Here is a 21,096-nt window from a genome sequence, read left to right as displayed (position 1 = left end):
GAAAGTGGTAGGGGCAAAGTATTACGTTATTTAGATAATTTTTTTTGTTTGGTGAGGCGGAGTCTGAGGATTGCTTAAGGTTATTCGTTACATTTCGGGAGTTAATGTGTTTGTTTGGTATTCCTATTGCGGAGGAGATGACAACTTTGCCCTGTCAGTGTTTGGAATTTTTGGGCATTAGCATTGACTCTTAATAGGATGGATTGTAGGTTGCCTCAAGAGAAAGTCGTTAAGTTAGAAACCGCTTTTGAGCATGATTGGCAGGAAAAAGACAACTCTGAAGAACCTGCGAGTCACTGTTAGGGTTTTTGAATTTTAGTTTACGGATTTTTCGTATGGGGATGGTCTTTTCTAGACGGTTATGAGGCCATTAAAGGCGTCTCGTCACCAGGTTTGTATATTCGTTTGTCCCAGCAGCTTGTTTATGTGGCTTTATTTTTGCAGGAAGTTTAATAGTAGAACAGTTTGGCAACAGGAATTTAGGAATTCCGATGAGTTGCAGTTGTGTTTTGGTCGTCATAGGTCTGGTTTTGGTGATTTTTGTCAATGTGAATTTTTACTGGATTTTTGGCATGATTCTTGGAAGGTTAACGGTGGTATGGGTATTGTCGTAGCTATGTCTTCCCAGTTTTGGTTTTAATTGAGGTTTGGGGTGTTAAGTTGGCAAATCAGAGGATTTTAGTGTTATCGGATAGTAAGAATCTGGTGTTTTCCATTAATACTATGTCAGCTTGATGTTGTTACGGAATTAAGATTGAGGTATTTAGTTTTATCATGCCTTAAGCATAACATTTGGGTTGAAGCGCGGTTTGTGTCAGGTAGGAGTAATGTGGTGGATAATGCTTTCTCGGCAGGATCAAGAGGATCTTCTTCGTATTATACCAAAGGCAATTCCTCTTGAAACTTTTCCAAAAAATCCAGCACCGAATCAAGGAAATATATTAAAAATATGACGTTTATTGAAACATATTAAAAGTCCAATTAGGGTCCAGAGCAGGGAAACGGAGAGGACGCGTTTCGAACTGTATAGTTCTTAGTCTGTCGAGACAGACTAAGAACTATACAGTTCGAAACGCGTCCTCTCCGTTTCCCTGCTCTGGACCCTAATTGGACTTTTAATATGTTTCAATAAACGTCATATTTTTAATATATTTCCTTGATTCGGTGCTGGATTTTTTGGAAAAGTCTCCTTACAAGATTGCCAGCTGGTTTATCCTTGCACGTGTCTGGGAAAGCATTGGTCTCCTTCATACCACAGGTGAGCGGATACATACACTTTCCTTGGAATTCCTCTTGAAAGTCTTTGCCCAAAGAATTTATGGAGTGTAGTGATGGATTAATCCCTTCGGTCATTAAGAGGTCTGTGGCTGATTCAACATGGGCCAGAAATTCGGCCGCATGGTTATAATGGCAAAATTTTTGTGCTCTATGCAAAGCTGATTGTTTTTAGAGCAATGTGAGATTGGCGCTCGGTTTCTTGGAATTTTTGATAAGGAAGAATTTAGCTGTAGGTTTGGTCTCTAACATATTTTTTGGGTGTATCGTTTTTCTTGAAGCTACACGTTTTTTTGTCATTAAGTTTTTTCCCTGTTCATCAGGCACTGAAAGGTCACACTAAACGACGTACCAGCAATTCCGACCACGATACTTCCTGGTCAGGATCGCTGGTAAGTCGCTGGGAGGTCGCTGGTGAGATGTCACACAGTCAGATCTTACCAACGACGCAGTAACGATAGAGGTCGCAGTAGTGACCTGTATAACGATCTCGGTGGTGATTGGGACCCTGTCGCACAGCGTCAAACACAGCGATACGTCCTGCCCTGCGGGAGCCCGGCGACCAAAAAATGAACCAGAACAGTGTGTAACGATCAGTGATTTCATAGCAGGGGCCAGGTCGCTGCTTAGTTTCACACACAGCGAGATTGCTGATGAGGTCACTGGTATGTCGCAAAACCTGTTACTCAGCAGCGATCTCGCTATGTGAGAAGTACCCTTTAGGAGAAATATGTGGATACCAGATAACCATAGGCCTATTGCAGTTGACTTATTGATGGTATTGTGGAATATGTTGCCCTCTGTTAGTTTTAATGTTTTAGTCAACAGTCTTTAGAGTGGCGTTTGTTTTAGCGTACTTCAGATCTTTTAGGATTAGCAAATTAGTTTCTGTGAGTAAGACCAGGTTGTCTGGATTGAGGTTTTCAGATGTCTCCATTAATAATAAATCGTTGGTTATTTTTGTTAGGAGGTCAAAGTCCGACCAAGAGGGCTTAGGGACGCAGGTCAGGTTATTTAGGATGAAGAATTCGGTTGTCCTATATCAAATTATTATTTATTATAGTGCCAATTATTCCATGGCGCTTTACATAGGGGTATACATAATGGGGACAAGTACAATAATCATAAACAATACAAGGCACAGACTGGTACAGGAGGATAGAGGTCCCTGCCCACGAGGGCTCACAGTTTACAAGGGATAGGTGAGGATACAGTAGGTGAGGGACAACAAATGTCAACAGTTGACTACAAATTAGACAGTCATCTGATGGGGCGTTCTTACTCTCAGGATGGAAGTTCGATAACTGTTTTTCACTTCAATTCGGTTTTTAAAAAGTGCTTGCGTGAGCTGAATTTGGGGCATCTCAGGTTATCCTCCCATTCACTTCGTATACGGGCAGCTACAGAAGCAGCTAGAAGGGGGTTATCAGCAAGCAAAATCAAGGGTATTGGTAGATGGGAATCCAAGCGTTATAAAATTTGTCCATCCGAACTTATTAGTGTAAATGTTCATCATATTTCTCTTTATTTTAGGTCCCATTGTCATTTGGGTAGTGCGACATTCTTACATTTTTGGGCCAAGAGAAGAGCGTCAGGGAGGTGTTATGGAGACAAGTTAGCTATCAATATGGAACATTTTAATGTATTATGGTACAGTGTTAGGGGAATGGGATGGATTGATGAAAGAAGTGTCATGTTGAAAAACTCTGTGGCCCTCTCCTAATTTGATCATTTTGCATTTGGGTGGGAAGGACATTGGGAAAGTGAAGACTTTGGATTTAATTGCAGCTATGTGAAGTGATTTATCGATCATTCGGACTTGGTTTCCTCAAGCGGGTATAATCTTTTCCGAAGTCATTCCCCGTTTACAGTGGAATTGTGGTAGGTTGAGGTTTAGGGAGCAAATTCGGAAAAGGATAAACTGAAGTATGGAAAGATTTTTGCCAATTTTTGAATGGGTCAACATAGACATGTCGACCTGGAGGGGTTTTTGAGTGGCCTTTACCGGGAGGATTTAGTCCATCTTTCAGATGTTGGTTTAGACATCTTCAATTTGGGACTTCAAAATTTGCATTGCAAAAATGGCTGTGATGATTATTAGTGGGGGTGGGCCAAGGCCTGGTAGTCCTTGGCATTTGGGAAAAGTCGTCCGCTTCGCTGGCGGACTGGTTTTATGGATTATGGTTATGAATTGTTAATAAACATTTGGTTTATCGATTGGTTATTAAGATTTATTTATGTAGCCCTTAATAAATTTGATTAGTGTCATGTCTATTTTTCATATATTTATAGGCCTTGTGTTGTCGTATAATAAGTGGTTTCCTTTTTATATTTTTTTTTTATACATTAGATAATTGCTTTTAATGGAAAACCATATCCTCAGGATGGGCCTCTGAAGGGCAGAGTGGATTTTGTGTCTTCTACGCCTGAAGATGGCGACGCTTCCATAATTATCTCCAACCTAAAAGAATCGGATACCGGCACTTATCAGTGCAAAGTGAAGAAAATGCCAGGCTCCCAGAACAAGAAAGTGATGCTGAACGTCTATAGTAAGTAATCTCTCTCTACTTCTCAAAATGGGAGACAACACTACAAAAATTGAGCGGCGCCCCCTAGCTGTCGCTGACGTGCAGCTGAGGGACAACTTTAACCCCAGAAGAAGCTCAGACCGCTGCGGCTGTAGGAATCTCTGGTTTCACAATGTTCTGTGTTATCGGGGTCTGGCTTATTTTGATGGTATTATGGTCTACAGAGGTAAATGAAAGCTAAAGAGATGAACAGATTTTTAATTGTCCATAAATTGTAAAGCCCAGAACTCTCCAGGCTAAGGATGGTGAGGCCCCAGTAGTAAAATAGAAGCCGTATGCTGGGAAAATGGGGCACCTAATGTTTTGCAGAGGCACTGATGGTGGGTTTCAGGGTCGTATTGTTGTGTTCCCACGGGGAGAGTACGGAAAGTCAATACTCTGGGTTTAGCAACGGATATATTCTTCAGGTCGTATTGAATTCAGAGACTGTTCAAATTTTTTACCAAAGATTCATTGAAGGGGTTGATCAGGATTTGTATCTTGATGACCTATCTGGATCCGTAGGGTAGGTCATCGATAACTGAGGAGTGACGGACTGATCAGCTGTTATTACCTCCGGCTATTTTTGGATAGAAGTGATGTACGGGGAGGAACAGAAGCGCCCCTTCCGTTATTTTGTGGCCGCTGCTTGGTGCTGCCCCCTTTTTTCATAGGTAATAGGTAGTAGTAGGTTTTCGAGGACGGCACCTTATCCTACAGATTGGTCATCAGTATGTACGTTCTGGATAGGTTTTTGTGGTCCTTTTTAAATAATTTGTGTGGATCGTATCCTAGCAGACTTTTGATCAAGACTCTATGAATTGGATTTCTTCCCCCTCTTGCAATCCTTGCTGCAGACACAAAACTAAACATGGAAACCCAGCCATAAAGTGACTGTTGATAACGTAATATATGGGAGATGATCATTAAACCAGAAGGGCTCTTCTCATTTCAAGGCCAGCAAGGTGAAATCTGCAAATATGTACCTGATAGGACAGCTACACCATGACCTGCTGCTTGTGCACTCGGCGGATATCTGTACATCACCAGCCCCGTTCACGTCTGGATGTGGGAGTGGAGCCTGATAACCTTGGCTTAAACACATACGTGGCTGACTGGACCAGTCTCTTCAGGCTAAAACCTGGCTGTGACATTTGGGCCATTGCAAAAAAAATTTGTGCCATTACCACTATATTCAAGTAAATTCTTGTAAATGCTATATGCTCTCCAAGATCTGCCCCCAAATCGCCCCCCATTTCATCAAGCTTTTACTAACTAAAAAAATGAATTTAAATCTATATTATATTTATAATAAAAAAAGTATAAAAAATATTTAAATTCAGTTATTCATAGGGTTACAAGCTACGAGTTGGGGAGAAAAAAAACAAATACTAGTGTTGGATTAGGTTTCTCAAGCGCAGTAGACTGAATGGATTAGTCTTGATAAAACTCACTCAACCACCCAACAGCAGCGGTGAGACCTTCCTATTAGTCAACGGCCCTGCACTGATGTCTGCGGGTGTCACCTTCAGCGTTGAGGCACGGTGAGTTGTTGGATCATCAATATCCGATTTGATGGTGTGATTATCCATACTGTATTTTGACAGTCAGACCTGCAAAGACGCGGTGCTTCATTGATGGAAAGCAGGAGATCGGGAAGGATCTTAACCTGAAGTGTAATGCCGTGGAAGGGTCCTCCCCGCTCACGTACACCTGGCAGAAAATCAGTGGTCAGGAGAAGCTGCCGACCACTGCAACAGTCGGTAAGTACTGCCATTTATGAGGGCTTTTATGTTGTCGTTTCCATTTGTGTCTAATTTCCATTCCTACTAATCGCGATCACTTTAGTTTGTCTTTCACCTTTTTTTCTTTTACTGGTCAGTTTTTGCTAGCGATGAGCAGTGTTGTTTTTTTTTATTTTTTTTTAATATATATATAATTATATTATAATATATAAAATATAGTAATATATATAAAATAAATATAGTAATATTATCATATAAAATAAATATATATAGTAATATAATATATATAATATAAAATAAATATATATAGTAATGTAATATAATATATAATATAAAATATATATAGTAATGTAATATATAAAATATAGTAATATAATATATAAAATAAAAATATAGTAATATAATATCATATAAAATAAATATATATAGTAATGTAATATATCATATATATATATATTATATATATATATATATATATATATATCTATATATTATAATATCATATAAAATAAATATATATATATTAATATAATATATAAAATATAAATATATATTTTATGCTAATGTGTTTGATTTTTCTCTCCCTAAAAAAAATAAATAAATTGACATGAAAAGGAGACAAGACATTTTATTACACTCCCCATTCAAAATTAAAGTCCTGTCCTGCCATAGAACATTTTCTCAAATTTATGACCCTAAAACAGAAATAACTACTTGTATGGAAAGATCTTGATGTGATTAGTTTTTTGCTTCATTTAGATGTTACTGTAGGCGTTCTCCATATCAAGAATGCTTCTCAGGAGTACAGCGGGACATACAGATGCACATCCAAAAACAGAGTTGGCTCCGACGAATGCCTCGTAATCCTGAAAGTCGTGCCTCGTGAGTATTCTCTGGCTTTGTGATACCTTTCTGAATTCTAATGTAGCTGTGCCCATCCTCCTCCAGATTTTGGGTGCTGAGTTGTGACTTCAACCATTATTTCACTATGCGCAGACCAAATGTGTCGCCTCATAGCAGCTTTGTCTCAGATATTAAGTGGATTTGGCTAAAGACCACCATATGTCGGCATGAAATGCATCCAATGCAGAGTTGGAAAGAGGTTTACCCCTATAGCGTGTGAACAGAGGATTACATGGCTGAGACACAAGGTGATAAATCGTACGTTTCATGATCTGTCTGCTCTGCTTTCCCCAGCTTCCAATACGGCAGGGATCATCGCCGGAGCCATCATCGGGACGTTATTATTCCTTATTGTATTAGGAGTTTTGATCTTTTTCTGCTGCAGAAAACAAAAGGAGAAAAAGTATGAGAAAGAGATACAGCATGAAATCAGGTAAGTGTTGTGACCCGTGAGCCCCCCCATTATCTGCGAGGGCAACGTATGAAATGTATCCAGAAACAAATGAATGAAGTCCCTGTAGGGCAGTGGTGGCCAACTGTGTGTGTGTGTGTGTGTGTGTGTGTGTGTGTGTGTGTGTGTGTGTGTAATTCGTAAAAAAATAAAAATATCTCCTGGTGTCACTTCTTGAAAAATCCATAAATTTGTGACATTTGTAGCTCTAATAACATAGTTACTTGATGAGTGCTGGGGGGGGAAGGATTATCACCTCTCCCCCTCCTCCCCAGCAGTCATTATCTTTTCTCCCCCCTCCACACCAGCAATCATTATCTTCTCATCCCCCCCTATTCCCCACCAGCAGTCATTATCTCCACACCCCTCCCCCAGCTGTAATCTCTACACCCCCTCCCCCCGCTGTCATTATTTACACACCCCCTCCCCCCGCTGTCATTATTTACACACCCCCTCCCGCCCAGAAGTCATTATCTCCACTTCCTTTCTCCCCCCAGAGCAGTCAATATCTCCTCTACCCTCCCCCCCCCCCCCCCCCCCCCCCCCAGCAGTCAAGATGACTGCTGGGGGGAGGGTGAGAGGAGATAATGATTTACGGCTAATAGATGAGGGGTACTGACCTTTTAATTGAGTATTATGATAGGTTTTATCAACCAGAAAACCCCTTTAAGCTATATCCTATTATACTGTAATCCTATAATGAATGAGCTGCTAATGTAAAAATTGCATCACAGATTGTAAATCGGAAATATATATATTTTTTTTTTCTTCCTCCTTTTACAGAGAAGACGTGGCACCCCCCAAAAGCCGAACTTCAACAGCACGTAGCTACATAGGAAGCAACATAGGAAGCAACCACTCGTCGTTGGGTTCTCTGTCCCCATCGAATATGGATGGTTACTCCAAGGGTCGATACAACCACGTACCCAGTGAGGAGATGGAGAAACCACCAAGCCAAGCGCCAAACTACGTCCCGCCCAAGGTAGCTGGTCCTAATCTTAGTAGAATGGGAGCCATCCCTGTCATGATCCCAGCACAAAACAAGGATGGCTCGATAGTTTAAGTCTCCCGATCTCATGAATTAGCGCTTATCAAGGGCGTTCCATAGACATTTTTTTTATCGGTCATGTTCCTTCCCCCACATTCCAGACGGACTCCTCTCGCTGGACTGTTATGGAGAGACATATCGGCTCTTTATCTGCAGTCACACGGCTGGTTCTGCACATTTATGACTCACTTTTATATCACATGGAGTTAATGTCGTTTTTAGGTTTTTTTTGTTTTTGTTTTTTTTGCAGTTAGGAAATTCACTGAACCAATTTCAGGTCTAATGAGGGTCGGGCCACAGAGTTGAGAAACCGGTCAGTTTGTCCTAGATTTCTGATTTCTCTCATGGGAGTTACCAGTGGAGTATTAGCATTTTTATGTATAGTTGTATAATTTTGCCTTTGTAGTGTACAAAACATGATTCTAGTCTTTGTCTATAGTGTGACGTGTTAGTGCAGGGACGATGCGCATTGCGTTCTTATTTATTTTGCTTCGTTGCTGACAGTTAAGTGGTCAGTAAAGTCTTCTGTGGTGTCGTAAGAAATCCCGACATTAAAGTTTTTATTTCTTTCTGGCTCAACCACCAGAAAGGGAGCAACTATTATAACAGGTTGGCCCCCTTCTTAGGCCGGCTTCACAAATCTGTCGTTTACGGTCTCGCTTGAATTTGTCTCTTCTAAGCCTATCTGGCTGTGTACAGGTCAGGAGATGCGTGACCAGTCCTTACATCGTGGTCCGTCCTTGGACTATGAATGATGGCATGAAGTCTACTTTAGTTGGACGTACAAAGTTTTGGGCTCCCTAGGTCATTTATGGTCTATTGCTCAGTGTGTAGTTTCCATTACTGTCAAACAAACTGGTAACCTTGTATATGTTGATGTCAAAAAGTGCAGTTGTGGTTTAGGTTGGAGACCTCCAATAACGCTCTACGATAGATGTGTTGACATTATTTGCCAAGTTTAGTTGGATTTCTACAGAAATGGTGGTGGCCTCTTCCATCCTGACCAGTACGTCATGTTCTTCCCGAATCATGGTCTTTTGAGGTGACCATTTTTCTTCTGATTACGTTTATTGACCATTTGGTCCAAAGTTTTGCGTTCATTCTGCCAGTAGTGAAGGCCAGTGGGTCCCTTTTACATATTTAAAGTTGTACATGAGTCTGTAAATAGTGCCCATGGTCTGGGTGTTCCCACTACCACCACAGATTTTTTAGGAAGCGCCACTACAAAGGTTGGCTTAGTGTATATATACCCAGTTATACGTCTGCTGCAGATCTGCTCCCTAAGATGGTGCCTTTATCATAATGACCCTAATGCAGGAATGTAACCTTGTGACCACGCTCGTGCCTACATTTGACTTTTCTAAAGGTGCTTTTATATGAAGTGAAGGCACAGTCTTCAAGATGGGAGCTCACCTCGCTGATTACTTGTCTTTTTTTGTGTAAAGCCGTTTTCATACCCACGAAATTTTAATGTCTGCACTCTGTTCATATAATAGGACCTTAATTGGCTCCAACCATCGCATGGTTTTGAGTATGACGACGGCTTGAGTTTATTTTCCTGCTCTTTTTGGCACAGTTCATCGTTAAATTCTGAAATCTCCTACCAAACGTTTGGGCGGCAATTCTAAGACCCTTTAAAAATTTACAGTTAGGTTTAGAAAACGGGCATTTGTCTTTGCCGGGGTACCAAGTTGTCTAGAAAATGGGCGTAGAAGAAGCAATACTAGACATGACCCATGGACAAGAGTGAAATAATTGTTGCAAAAAATGGAGACCTCTATAAAGGGGTAGTTCTCTCCGAAACTGGTGTGGGGTATAATGAAAAAGCACACCTAAATCCACTTATTTTTCCAGGCCCAACTTTAACGCTGTGTGGGTTACCCCACTGGTGTCTGCACTTCCTATTCCAGCTGGGCTGGATCCCCACAGTTCATTACTGGTCGCAATGGTGACCAGCATGTCACATGTAGGATGAGAGCAGGATACCCTTGTCTCTTCATGTTTTGGTTGTATAGAATTACTACATCCTAGACTAGCTGGATCAAAGGAGAAACATGAGAGATCAGGAAGGAGAGAAATTTAAAAAATAAATTTTTGGAGGTAGATTGCTTCTTCAGTCAGTAGTGTAGTTACAGGTGTAATCTCTGTTTTCACCCTTGACATGGAAGGGGGACTAGGAGACCACTGGGTCTACCCCCGACTTGGAGGGGGTTGCTAGGTGGCCTCTGGGTCTGCCCATTACCTTAAGGTGGGTTGCTAGATTGCCTCTGGGTCCACCCACGACATCTAGGGGGGGGGACTAGGTGGCCTCTGGGTCCACCCACGACATGGAGGGGGGATTAGGTGGCCTCTGGGTCTGCCTACAACATGGATGGGGGGGGGAGGTGGACTAGGTGGCCTCTGGATCCACACCTGACATGTAGGAGGGAAGGAGACTAGATGGCCTCTGAGTTCGCCCCTGACATGGAGGCAGGGATGACTTAGGCCCCTTTCACATTGCGTTTTGCCTTACTTTTAGTGGTCCCGTCGGGGCATCCTTCCGATCCGCCCCTATCCCACACCTCAAAACGTGTTTCGGACGCATGCGCACAGGGCCATTGAATGTAATGACTACGTTAGCGTGTGCTCTGTTTTGTACCATTTTCGGGAATATACGTTTTCTGATGAAGGCGGACACTAAAACGTAGTAGACTACGTTCAGGTGTCCGCCTGCAGAAAACGTATGTGCCCGAAAATAGTGCAAGACAGAGCACACGCTAACGTAGTCTGCTCCATTACAGTCAATGGCCCTGTCGGCGCATGCGTCCGAAACACGTTTTGCGGTGTGGGGGAGGTGCGGTTCGGATGGATGCCCCCATGGGACCACTAAACGTAAGGCAAAACGCAGTGTGAAAGTAGCCTAAGTGGCCTCTGGGTCTGCCCACGACATGGAAGAGGGACTAAGTGACCTCCCGGTCTGCTCTTGACATGGAGAGAAGGGACTAGGTGGCCTCTGGGTCCACCCCCGACATGGAGGGTGTCTAGGTGTCACCTATTCCCCCACTTAATTCCTTATTTCTCCCCTTTAAAGCTATCAATCGTCTGTCCCCTGGTTATCATACATACATTTCACCACTAGAAGTAAAGGATGGATCCGCTTCACAATAATTTGGTTTTGTGTATCTGCTCTGATGGACTGTGCCAAACACTCTGAAGTGTAATTGGGGTAAATGTTTTGTCTGATTTTTGCTGTTTCTCAGTCCTAACAATTTTCTGTTACAAATATTTCTCCAGTTGTAAATTTATTTGGATATTTAAAAGAAAAAAAAACAAAAAATGAAGTGAAATTGATTCTTGTCTGATTTTTCTCTTAAGATCTGATCGCTAAATTCCCAAAGTAATTGTGTAAATATAAAATGATGCGATCACAAGCAGCCGCTGTGATACTCTGCTTGTCTTCGCCATGACGGCCGGGTCTACAGATTGCAGCTGGGTCACCATCTCTTACTTCTATATATATATTTTGAAAGCCTTGTATTTCTTTTTTATGAGGCTTCTTTTTCCCCTCAGTTTTCACAAATTGGAAAATGACCCCCACTGCAGTGTGTGGACCTCACCTTAAAGAGAATATCCACCATTAAATAGCAAATCTTTTTCTGATACATAGCACCAAACCCTCTGCACACAGTTAAATAACTTTGCAGCAGCTCTGACTAGTAAGATTAGTAGCTTACTGCTTTATTGTAGTAGCCGCCTTCTCCTCTCACCGCTCTAGCTGCTGCAGGTTGCCACTATTTTACCACTTAAAGGGGATTTCCTAGAATTTGCCTTAAAGTTATCACTATCCGATTGGGTGGAGTCCAAATGCCAGCACCTCCATCGATCAGCTGCTTGAAAGGGCTGTGAGGTGCCAGAAATTGGACAGCTCCCTATGTTGTGGCCTCGGACACTACTGCAGCTCTCATTTGTTTTAAATGGGGAGTGCTGCAGTACCATATATGGCCACTAGACGGTGCAGGGAGCCGTCACTAATGCACCACAGCCATTTCAACCAGTTGATTGGTGCGGGTGTGGTCAGACCCCCAACCAGTCTTGTATTGGTAACTTATTCTGTGATTGCTATGAATAGCTTGTGAATATTAAAGGGGTTGCTCAGCCTCTTCGCAAAATTTTAAGGTGGCAATTTCATCATAATTGGGCATAATCACCTGAACCAACCCCTGTGGATCCGAGCAACTTCGGGAGTCTGTACCAGGACAGGAAGCGATAACGTCTTGTTCTTCAGTCTCTTCACCTTGTAGGCCTGTGATTAGCTACAGCAGTTCCAGAATCCTGACCACTGCAGCCAATTAGGCTTCAGCAGTTAGGTGGCTGAAGATTGGTACATCATTGTTTCCTGTCCTTGCGCAGACTGTGCGGGATCCACATGGGTTAGAGCAGATGAATAGTACATCATTGCTTCCCATCCTTGCGCAGACTGTGCGGGGATCCACAGGGGTTAGGGCAGATGAATATGCGTTTAACTCATTCACTGCCACATGTAAAGTTTAACGATTGTCCAAACAACCCCTTTACCGTTCAGCCCAGGGGGTTTGTAACTCTGTATCAGAAAAGGTTGGTTCTGGCCCCTGTAAAGATAGGTTCAGGAACGAGTCTACAGACATGTGGACCAAAGAACAAGCTGATGGTACAAGGTGGAGATTCCCTTTAAGGTCCGCTCCCAGTTTCTCTAGGAGGATTTTCTGGCTTCCTTCAGCAGATCTGGCAGACCCCGACGGCCGTCTCTCCTTTTTTATACATCTTTCCTAATGAATTTGAGTAACACCTTTGTGTTGCTTTTTATTATTATTTTTTAATGTACACTAAGGGCTTTCAAACGTGTAAAGTTTTTTGTTTTTCCATAGTTTTGTGAAATTGTACTTTTTAAAATAAAAATTGGTATAATCCGGATGTGTCTCTTCAGCCTTGTGTCTATGATTTCACACTTTATGGGGGATGAGAACACTAACCGGGGTCTTCATGTCTATCTTTTTGTTTCTTCACTCTATCAATCACAGTTCTTCCTGTTGGGGTCATACTGGTTGGCACGATCCATATGTGTATGTGCCATAAGCTATGGCAGCAGCCGTGTCTTCTAAGACTTTATGATTCTGGCCTCAGTTTAATGTTGTCCCCACCATTGCAGTAGAAGCGGCTCAGAAGGGAGCTTGAGTTCTTATTTTTAGTGTAATAGTTCTGACTGAAGGGGTTATTTTATTTTTTTTTTTATATTTATTCAATATAATCAGCAAACTGCATAGAAAATAGTACAAGTAAATATAAAAAAAAATCTCATTTGAGAATTTGTAGTCTTTCTCCATCTATGAGCCACTTCTCCACATCCTGCTTCCTCAACTCATCCTTCTCTCTGAAGAATGGCTACAATCCTTCTTGGTCAAATCAATATGCAGGGTCAGCTCACTGATCACATTACAGCTGTCCATTAAAGACAAAAAAGAGGGAGGAAACAGTAGAGTGGAGAAAAAGAGGCTAAATCAAAGTCTGATTGTTCTACAGATTTCTAGTAAGTGTTTTATTTCACAGAGCAGGGAATTACAGCTAAACTGCTGGATGTATGTTGTCCATGCTGCTGCTTCTGAACATTTGGATGTATGTTGTCCATGCTGCTGCTGCTTCTGAACATTTGCTGGATGTATGTCGTCCATGCTGCTGCTTCTGAACATTTGCTGGATGTATGTTGTCCATGCTGCTGCTGCTTCTGAACATTTGCTGGATGTATGTCGTCCATGCTGCTGCTTCTGAACATTTGCTGGATGTATGTCGTCCATGCTGCTGCTGCTGCTTCTGAACATTTGCTGGATGTATGTCGTCCATGCTGCTGCTGCTGCTTCTGAACATTTGCTGGATGTATGTGGTCCATGCTGCTTCTGAACATTTGCTAGATGTAGGTCGTCCATGCTGCTGCTTCTGAACATTTGCTGGATGTATGTCGTCCATGCTGCTGCTGCTTCTGAAAATTTGCTGGATGTATGTCGTCCATGCTGCTGCTGCTTCTGAACATTTGCTGGATGTATGTCGTCTATGCTGCTGCTTCTGAACATTTGCTGGATGTAGGTCGTCCATGCTGCTGCTGCTTCTGAACATTTGCTGGATGTAGGTCGTCCATGCTGCTGCTGCTTCTGAGCATTTGCTGGATGTAGGTCGTCCATGCTGCTGCTGCTTCTGAACATTTGCTGGATGTAGGTCGTCCATGCTGCTGCTGCTGCAAGACTGGAGAACAGGAATTCCTTTATGTGCTGTGTATGGGAGATGACATGATAGCCATTCTCCACCCACTAGCTAAGAGACGACTAAAAATTAGAGATGGAGTCCGAAGAAGGGGAAACTGGTGATAAAGGCAGGATACAAGTCATGGAATGACCAGAAAGTTTTATTCCTCAATTGACGGCATATTGCAAAAATCTATCCGAAATGATGAGCACACTTTAGCTGTTTACCTGCCTGCACTGTCTGTACTGGAACTCCCTAACAATAAGATGTAATCTGTGAACTTGGCAGCAAGTGTTCAGTTCCCCTGCAGCGCCAGTAGAGGTGGCATTATGGATGACATGGATTACCCTGAATAACCATGATGTCAAATAAGTATTGCAGTGAGTCCTAGGTTGTATTGCAGCTAAGGGAATATGGAACTATTTAACGCATCCTCCATTGCGAGTGTGAAAGAGCAGGTGAGTGTGATTTGTTCTAGGTGTGGTTTGGAATAAGTGTGTGGCTTGTGATTCCGTGACATTGAATTCAGGGCGATTAGAAGGGAGTCGCTTGTACCGAATTGCTTTATTTCTGTCTTGTGAAATCCCCATTAGGAAAATGTGCTCAATTTGACAATGCCATCCAGTGTACATCTTGTCACATGGATGCAATCCTTGAACAGCCGTCTGAGGGTGCACACTGCTGTGTGAGATGTGTGCACGTTGTGCATTTGGAAGCCCAGGTACTAAATGAGCAGCTGGCAACATGGACATCCATTGACAATATGGAAAGGAGTTTGCTGCTCGCTGGGGTAGATGTGGAGGAGGGTCATAGTATGTAGCTGCAGGACCGTGAGGCAGTGAGCTGGGTCACAATTAAAAGGTGGGGTGCAAAGGAGGCTAGTCCTGATCTGGCACACCCCAACAAGTTGTCAGGTGAGGTGGGTGTCAGCACAGAAGTAGCACTGCTGCAGCAAGACATGTCCTCTGACAGCCAGGGGGGGAAAATTCGGAGGGGAAACAGGAGTACCGGACAGGCAAGACAGGTACTGTGAGGGACTCCATTATTAGGGGAACAGATAGGGCAATCTGTCACAGACAGAATCACTGAACCATGTGTTGTCTTCCTGGCGCTTGAGTTCGGCACATCGCGGATCGGGATGACAGATTACTGGGAGGAGCTGGTGAGGACCCAGCGGTCATGGTTTACATGGGCACAAATGACAAAGTTAGAGGTAGGTGGAAAGTCCTTAAAGGGAACCGGTCACCAGATTTGGGGCGTATAAGCTGTGTCCACCACCAGTGGGCTCTTATATACAGCATTCTAACATGCTGTGTAGAGTGTAAAAATGACTTAAACGGTCGGTGTGGTGCAGATGGGTGTCTCCGTTCACCGGGTGCGGCGCCTCCTCTTACGGCCATCTTTGTCCACCTTCTTCTGAAGCCTGGGTGCATGACGCGTGCTACGTCATACACACTTGCCGGCATTGAGGTCCTGCTCATGCACAGTACAATACTTTGATCTGCCGTGCTCAGGAGAGATCAAAGTGCGCCTGCGCAGGACCTCAATGCCTATCTGTGTGAATGAGGTAGGACGCATCATGCACACAGGCTTCAGAAGGACAAAGATGGCTGAAAGAGGAGGCGCCGCAAGACCCCATATGACCCATCTGCACCGTACCAACCATTTAGGTAAGTATTATAGAGTGTAAAAATGACTTTATAAGAGCCCAGGCCGCTGTGTACACAGCATTCTAACATGCTGTATATAAGAACCCACTGGTGGTGGCCGCAGCTTATAGTCACCAAATCTGGTGACTGGTTACCTTTAAAGATTATTTCCGGGAACTCGGCTGTTATCTGAAGTCAAGGACCTCCTAAGATTATATTTTCTGAAATACTGCCTATACCATGTGCCACGCCAGGGAGGCAGCGGGAGATTAGGGAGCTAAATAAGTGGCTCGGGAATTGGTGTAGGAAGGAGGGTTTTTGGGTTCCTGGAAAACTGGGCCAACTTCTATGTTGGCTACAGGCTCTACGCTAGGGACGGCCGCACCTTAATGGGGAGGGTGCAACTGTGTTGGGGGGCAAAATGTCAAGACTGTTGGAGGAAGGTTTTAACAGGACCGTGAGGAGGTAAATAGTGTACATAGTGACCTGGGCAGAAGTAATGAAATTGGGGGTGGCTTGGGGGAAGGAGTTAGGATCATCAATACACTAAGCAAGTACAGATAAAGTACATGTACACTAAAGGGTGCTTTACACGCTGTGACATAGCTAGCGATCTCGTTAGCGATGTGACATGCCAGATCGCAGATACGATTTGACGAGATCGAACATAGGTCATTTTTTTTGTACCGCCGGTCACATGTGTGATCTCGGCAAATCGTGTGTGCAATCTGGTGTGTTACATCGCTAACGAGATTGCTAGCGATGTCGCAGCGAGCAAAGCACCTTTTAAGGCCAGAAGCCTCACCAACTAGATGGCGGAATTAAAATTAATATTGTTAGAAGTGTCAATGTTATAATGGACTTTATCTACCCTGAAATAAATTGGGGAGCAGAAACTTGCAGGTCCAGCTAAGGAAACAGGGTTACAACTGGTTCAAGACCCAACAAGAAAGGGGGCACTGCGAGACCTAATATTAACCAATAGGCCTTACCACATATCAAATATACAGGTTGGGGGTCACCTGGGTTATACTAATCACAAGTATAAGTTTTCATGTATCCTTTAATAAAGATGTATAGTAGAGGGGCTTCAAGGTCATTAAACTTCAGGAAGGCGAATTTCCAATGTATAAGAAATGAATTTAGTGCCATAAACTGGGACAATGTCCTGAGAGAAAAGTACACAAAGCAAATGGGACGCTTTTATAGTCCTCCTGAATAGGACCTGTGCACAATATATAGCCTATGGCAATACAAAAGCTAGAAATAGGAGGAAACCACTATGGCTGAATAGGGATGTAAGGGGTGCAATAAGTGACAAAAAGAAAGCATTTCGAGAAAACGAGAGTAATGAGAGGAGGCATTAAATACTGAAAATTAAGTACATTCTGTAAAAAAGAAATTAAGGCAGAAAAGATTGAGACACACATTGCCAGAGAAGGTAAAAATAATCCAAAAACAGTCAACAACATAAACTGTAAGAAACTCCAAAAATGATAGCGTTGGCCCCCTTAATAATAGTCTGTGTGTAATGGTGGAAGAGGATGAAGGAAAGGCCAATCTGCTACATGGCGCTCTCTCTACAGTATTTATACAAGAAAATCCTAATACAGATGACCTGATCTGGGATACCATAAATTTCCCATTAAATGTCACCTGCTTAATCCTTCAGGAAGTACAGTGTCGCCCCAAATCCCCAAGCCTGGATGGCATATACCCCTGAGTACTGCAGGGATTAGGTACGGTGATGGACAGACCATAATTTTTTAATCTTGACAGACTCCATTATAACAGTGTCTGTAACACAGGACTGGCACATAGCACATGTGGTGCCAGTATTCAAAGGTGAGAAAAATCTGAGCCTGGAAATTATAGGCCGGTACGTTAAACCTCAACTGTCTGTGGGTAAAATTCTTGAGGGTTTCCTCAGAGAATGCTATCTTGGAGTATCTTAAGAAGAATAACCTCATGACCCAGTATCAACATGGGTTTGAGGGAGCGGTCCTGTCAAACTAATGTGATCAGCTTCTACGAGGAGGTAAGTTCCAGACTGGACAAGGGAAATGCAGTGGATGTTCTCTATATTGACTTTTCATGGGCGTTTGATACAGTGCCACACAAAAGGTTGGTACGTAACATGAGCTTAATGGGAATAGGGGAAAATGTGAACTGGCTCAATGATGGGAAACAAAGGGTGGTTATTAATGGACTCAGACTAGGTCACAGTTAGGCCGGCATCACACTTGCGATTGACACGCACAAGTGCAATGTGAGAAAATCTCGCATTACACTCGGACCAATGTTAATCAATGAGGCAGCTCCGATCTGCATACTGCGATTTTCTAGAGTTTCTCACGCGAGTCTCTCCAATGCAAGTCTATGGGTGCGAGAAACAAAAAATGGATGTCACACGGACCATCCAAGTGACATCCGTTTTTCTAAATACAATTCTATCATGTAGCAGAGAACACTGTAAATGATCCTGTACATGACTGTAATGACCAATAGCTGCTGAGAAAAAACGGATCACATACGGATTGAATACTGATTGCTCATGGACTACTATCATAAGAAAAATCACACTCTCATTGCACATGGATCAACACTTGGACATAGCTCATCCTATTCTCAATGAGAATCGGACCGATTTTTCAATCGCAAGTGTGACGCCGGCCTTAACAGTTGGGTTCAGGTCAGTATTGGGCCCTTTTTTAAACATTTATGAATTACTTGTGTGGGGGGCATACAGTAGAATTGCATTGATACTAAGCTCTGCAGGCTAATCAGAGGATAATTTTAATATTACAGAAGGATTTGTTTAAACCAGAGGCTTGGGCTGAGAAATGGCAATTTAAGTATAATGTGGATTAATGTAAGGTCCTGCCCTTATGCAGAGGAAATAAAATTTATAATTACCATATGTACCCAGTTGTGAAATACTGGGTAAAATTGTCACTGAAAGACTTTGGTGTATAGGTGAACAGCAAACGCCAAATTACTGACCAGTGTCAGGCAGCTGCTGCCAAGGCTAGAAAAATAATGGGATGCATTAAAAGAAGCATACATGCTCATGAAAACAAAACAATAGTTTTGCCTGTATACTATAGGCACTATGTATAGGCACACTGTGTGTCACCACACTTAGAATATTGTGTACAATCTTGGTCTCCAGCCTATAAGGCCTCTTTCACACATCCGTGAAAATCACGCCCTTTTTTCACGGACATATCAAAGGTGTGTATTGCCCTCCGTGTGCCGTCCGTGTGCTATCCGTGATCACACACGAACGGGAACTTTCTGCTCACCTGTCCCTGGCGTTGCTGTCCATGGTCCTGATCTATGGTCTCCGGTACTGCCGACTCCCCGCTGCTGCTTCTGGCCCGCATATGCAATGAGCATAATGAGCGGGGGTCAGAAGAAAGTGCCAGCAGCGGCAGAGACAGCGCTGAAGAAGCAGAGTATAGAAATTCCTTTTAATTCAGACACAAGTGTTTTCTCCGGTGCATGTCACATGGATCACATCCGTGCGGTCCGTGTGACAGCCGTGATGCTGGAGAAAAATTGACATGTCTACATTTGGAGCACACGGGCACACGTATGCTCCACACGGACACACGGTCCATGGCAAAACAGACGTGAGCGCAGACCCATTGATTTTAATGGGTATACGTGTGCCCGTGTCTCCGGGACGTGAGGAAACTGACCAAACACATACCGGAGACAGATGTGTGAAGGAGGACAAGAGAGACAGCTGAACTAGAGCGGGTGCAGAGAAGAGCAACCAAGGTTATTAAAGGAATAGCTGGACTGCAATACCAAGACAGGTTATTAAACTTGGGAGTTACTCAGGAAAAACAAAGGCTTAGGGGTGATTTAGTTACAATGTACACATGAATAAACTAGAAACAGGAAGCGCAATAGGATCTTACCCTGATAAACCAGGAAGGATTCGATAAAATAAGGCTCCTATTGAGTTTAAAGGGGTTGTCCACTAGTTCTTGGACAACCCAAATTATTCCTTGTCAACCCTCGTAAAAATAAATAAGCCTATATTCTCCTCCGGTGAGGCCGCAGTTCCAGCAATGTCTAAAGTCGCGTTCCAAAGGCCCACAAGACCCGTGGGCCCTGAGATCAATCATTGTCATTCTTCACCCCACCTTCAGACGATTGAGCCGGAAATTAGCGCAATGTTCACATCCTGCTCAAATGTCCAAAGGTGGGGAGACAAAAGCTGGGCACTGGTTGCGGGCCCCTCGAAAAACCAATGTCACGTGGGCCCCCGGGAACGCAGCTTTAGACATCGCTGGAACCACGGCCGCATCGAAAGCGAATATAACCTTATTTATCTTTATGGGGGTTAACAAGGGGAATGAGAAGGGGTTGTCAAAGTAGTGGACAGCCCCTTTAAGTCCTACCTATCCTAAGGGTATATCAATATCTGGTTACTGTAGAAGCCCCTTAAATTTATATCTTGGCTCCCAAAATACAATTTCTAGTAACCCACAAAAAAAATAATTGTTTTAAAATGAAGTGTTCAAAGGAATATCCCTTTAACTAATCTATTGGGTTAATTTTTCTTATGTGCCATTTTAACCCTTTCACGGTGAATGGCATACCTATACATCATTTGTCATGTCTATCCCTTTTAATGCAGGCTTACACGCCGAGCCCGCATTATTCCCCTAACACGCGACAGCAGGATTGTTCCATTCCCCGACGCCATCAGTGGCCCTGTAACGTGATCGTGGAGTGTTGATGCGTTCTCGCTGTCATGACTCACTTCCTGTCAATGACTGCACAGCGCCGGCATTCACAGGAGATCAGCATTTCTGCTGATCAGAGGGATGCTGTAATATCGCTCGGGACAGTCGAAGCGGTCGCACAGTATGAGCTTCAAGTCCCCTAAGGAGACTAGTAAAATCCATAAAAAATGTAAAAAAAATATATATAAAAATAAAACTAAAAGTTCAAATCACCCCTTCTTTGCCCCATTGAAAATATAAAAAAATAAACATTTGGCATTGCTCAGTTCAGAAACGCCCGATCTATCTAAATTTAAAATCAATTAAAACTGGGTAAAGATGCGTAGTGATTTAAAAAAAAAAAAAAAAAAATGCCAGAATGACTTTTTTTTTTTTTGTTCGCCACAACATTGAATTAAACTGCAGCAATAGGCAATTAAAACATGGCAGCTACCTACAGATGGTTT

General features: G+C 42.9%; 1 protein-coding gene across 3 annotated transcripts in view; it reads left to right on the top strand.

The window, feature by feature from the left end:
• CXADR (CXADR cell adhesion molecule) overlaps nt 1-21,096 on the top strand; it is a 74,685-nt gene that overhangs the window by 43,677 nt on the left and 9,912 nt on the right. For 2 of the 3 annotated variants that reach the window (XM_075335068.1, XM_075335067.1), the window contains exons 3-7: nt 3,626-3,824; nt 5,450-5,605; nt 6,347-6,469; nt 6,785-6,923; nt 7,725-7,923. In XM_075335068.1, coding sequence (XP_075191183.1) covers nt 3,626-3,824; nt 5,450-5,605; nt 6,347-6,469; nt 6,785-6,923; nt 7,725-7,923 — 816 coding nt within the window. Of the gene's footprint in view, nt 1-3,625; nt 3,825-5,449; nt 5,606-6,346; nt 6,470-6,784; nt 6,924-7,724; nt 10,696-21,096 lie in introns of those variants that run through there. The other variant, XM_075335066.1, reaches the window with a different exon arrangement.

Source organism: Anomaloglossus baeobatrachus, chromosome 2 (genome assembly GCF_048569485.1).
Source record: "Anomaloglossus baeobatrachus isolate aAnoBae1 chromosome 2, aAnoBae1.hap1, whole genome shotgun sequence".
Classification (NCBI taxonomy): Eukaryota; Metazoa; Chordata; class Amphibia; order Anura; family Aromobatidae; genus Anomaloglossus; species Anomaloglossus baeobatrachus.
Note: the sequence above shows the minus strand (reverse complement) of the source record. Positions and strands in the feature narration are given on the sequence as shown.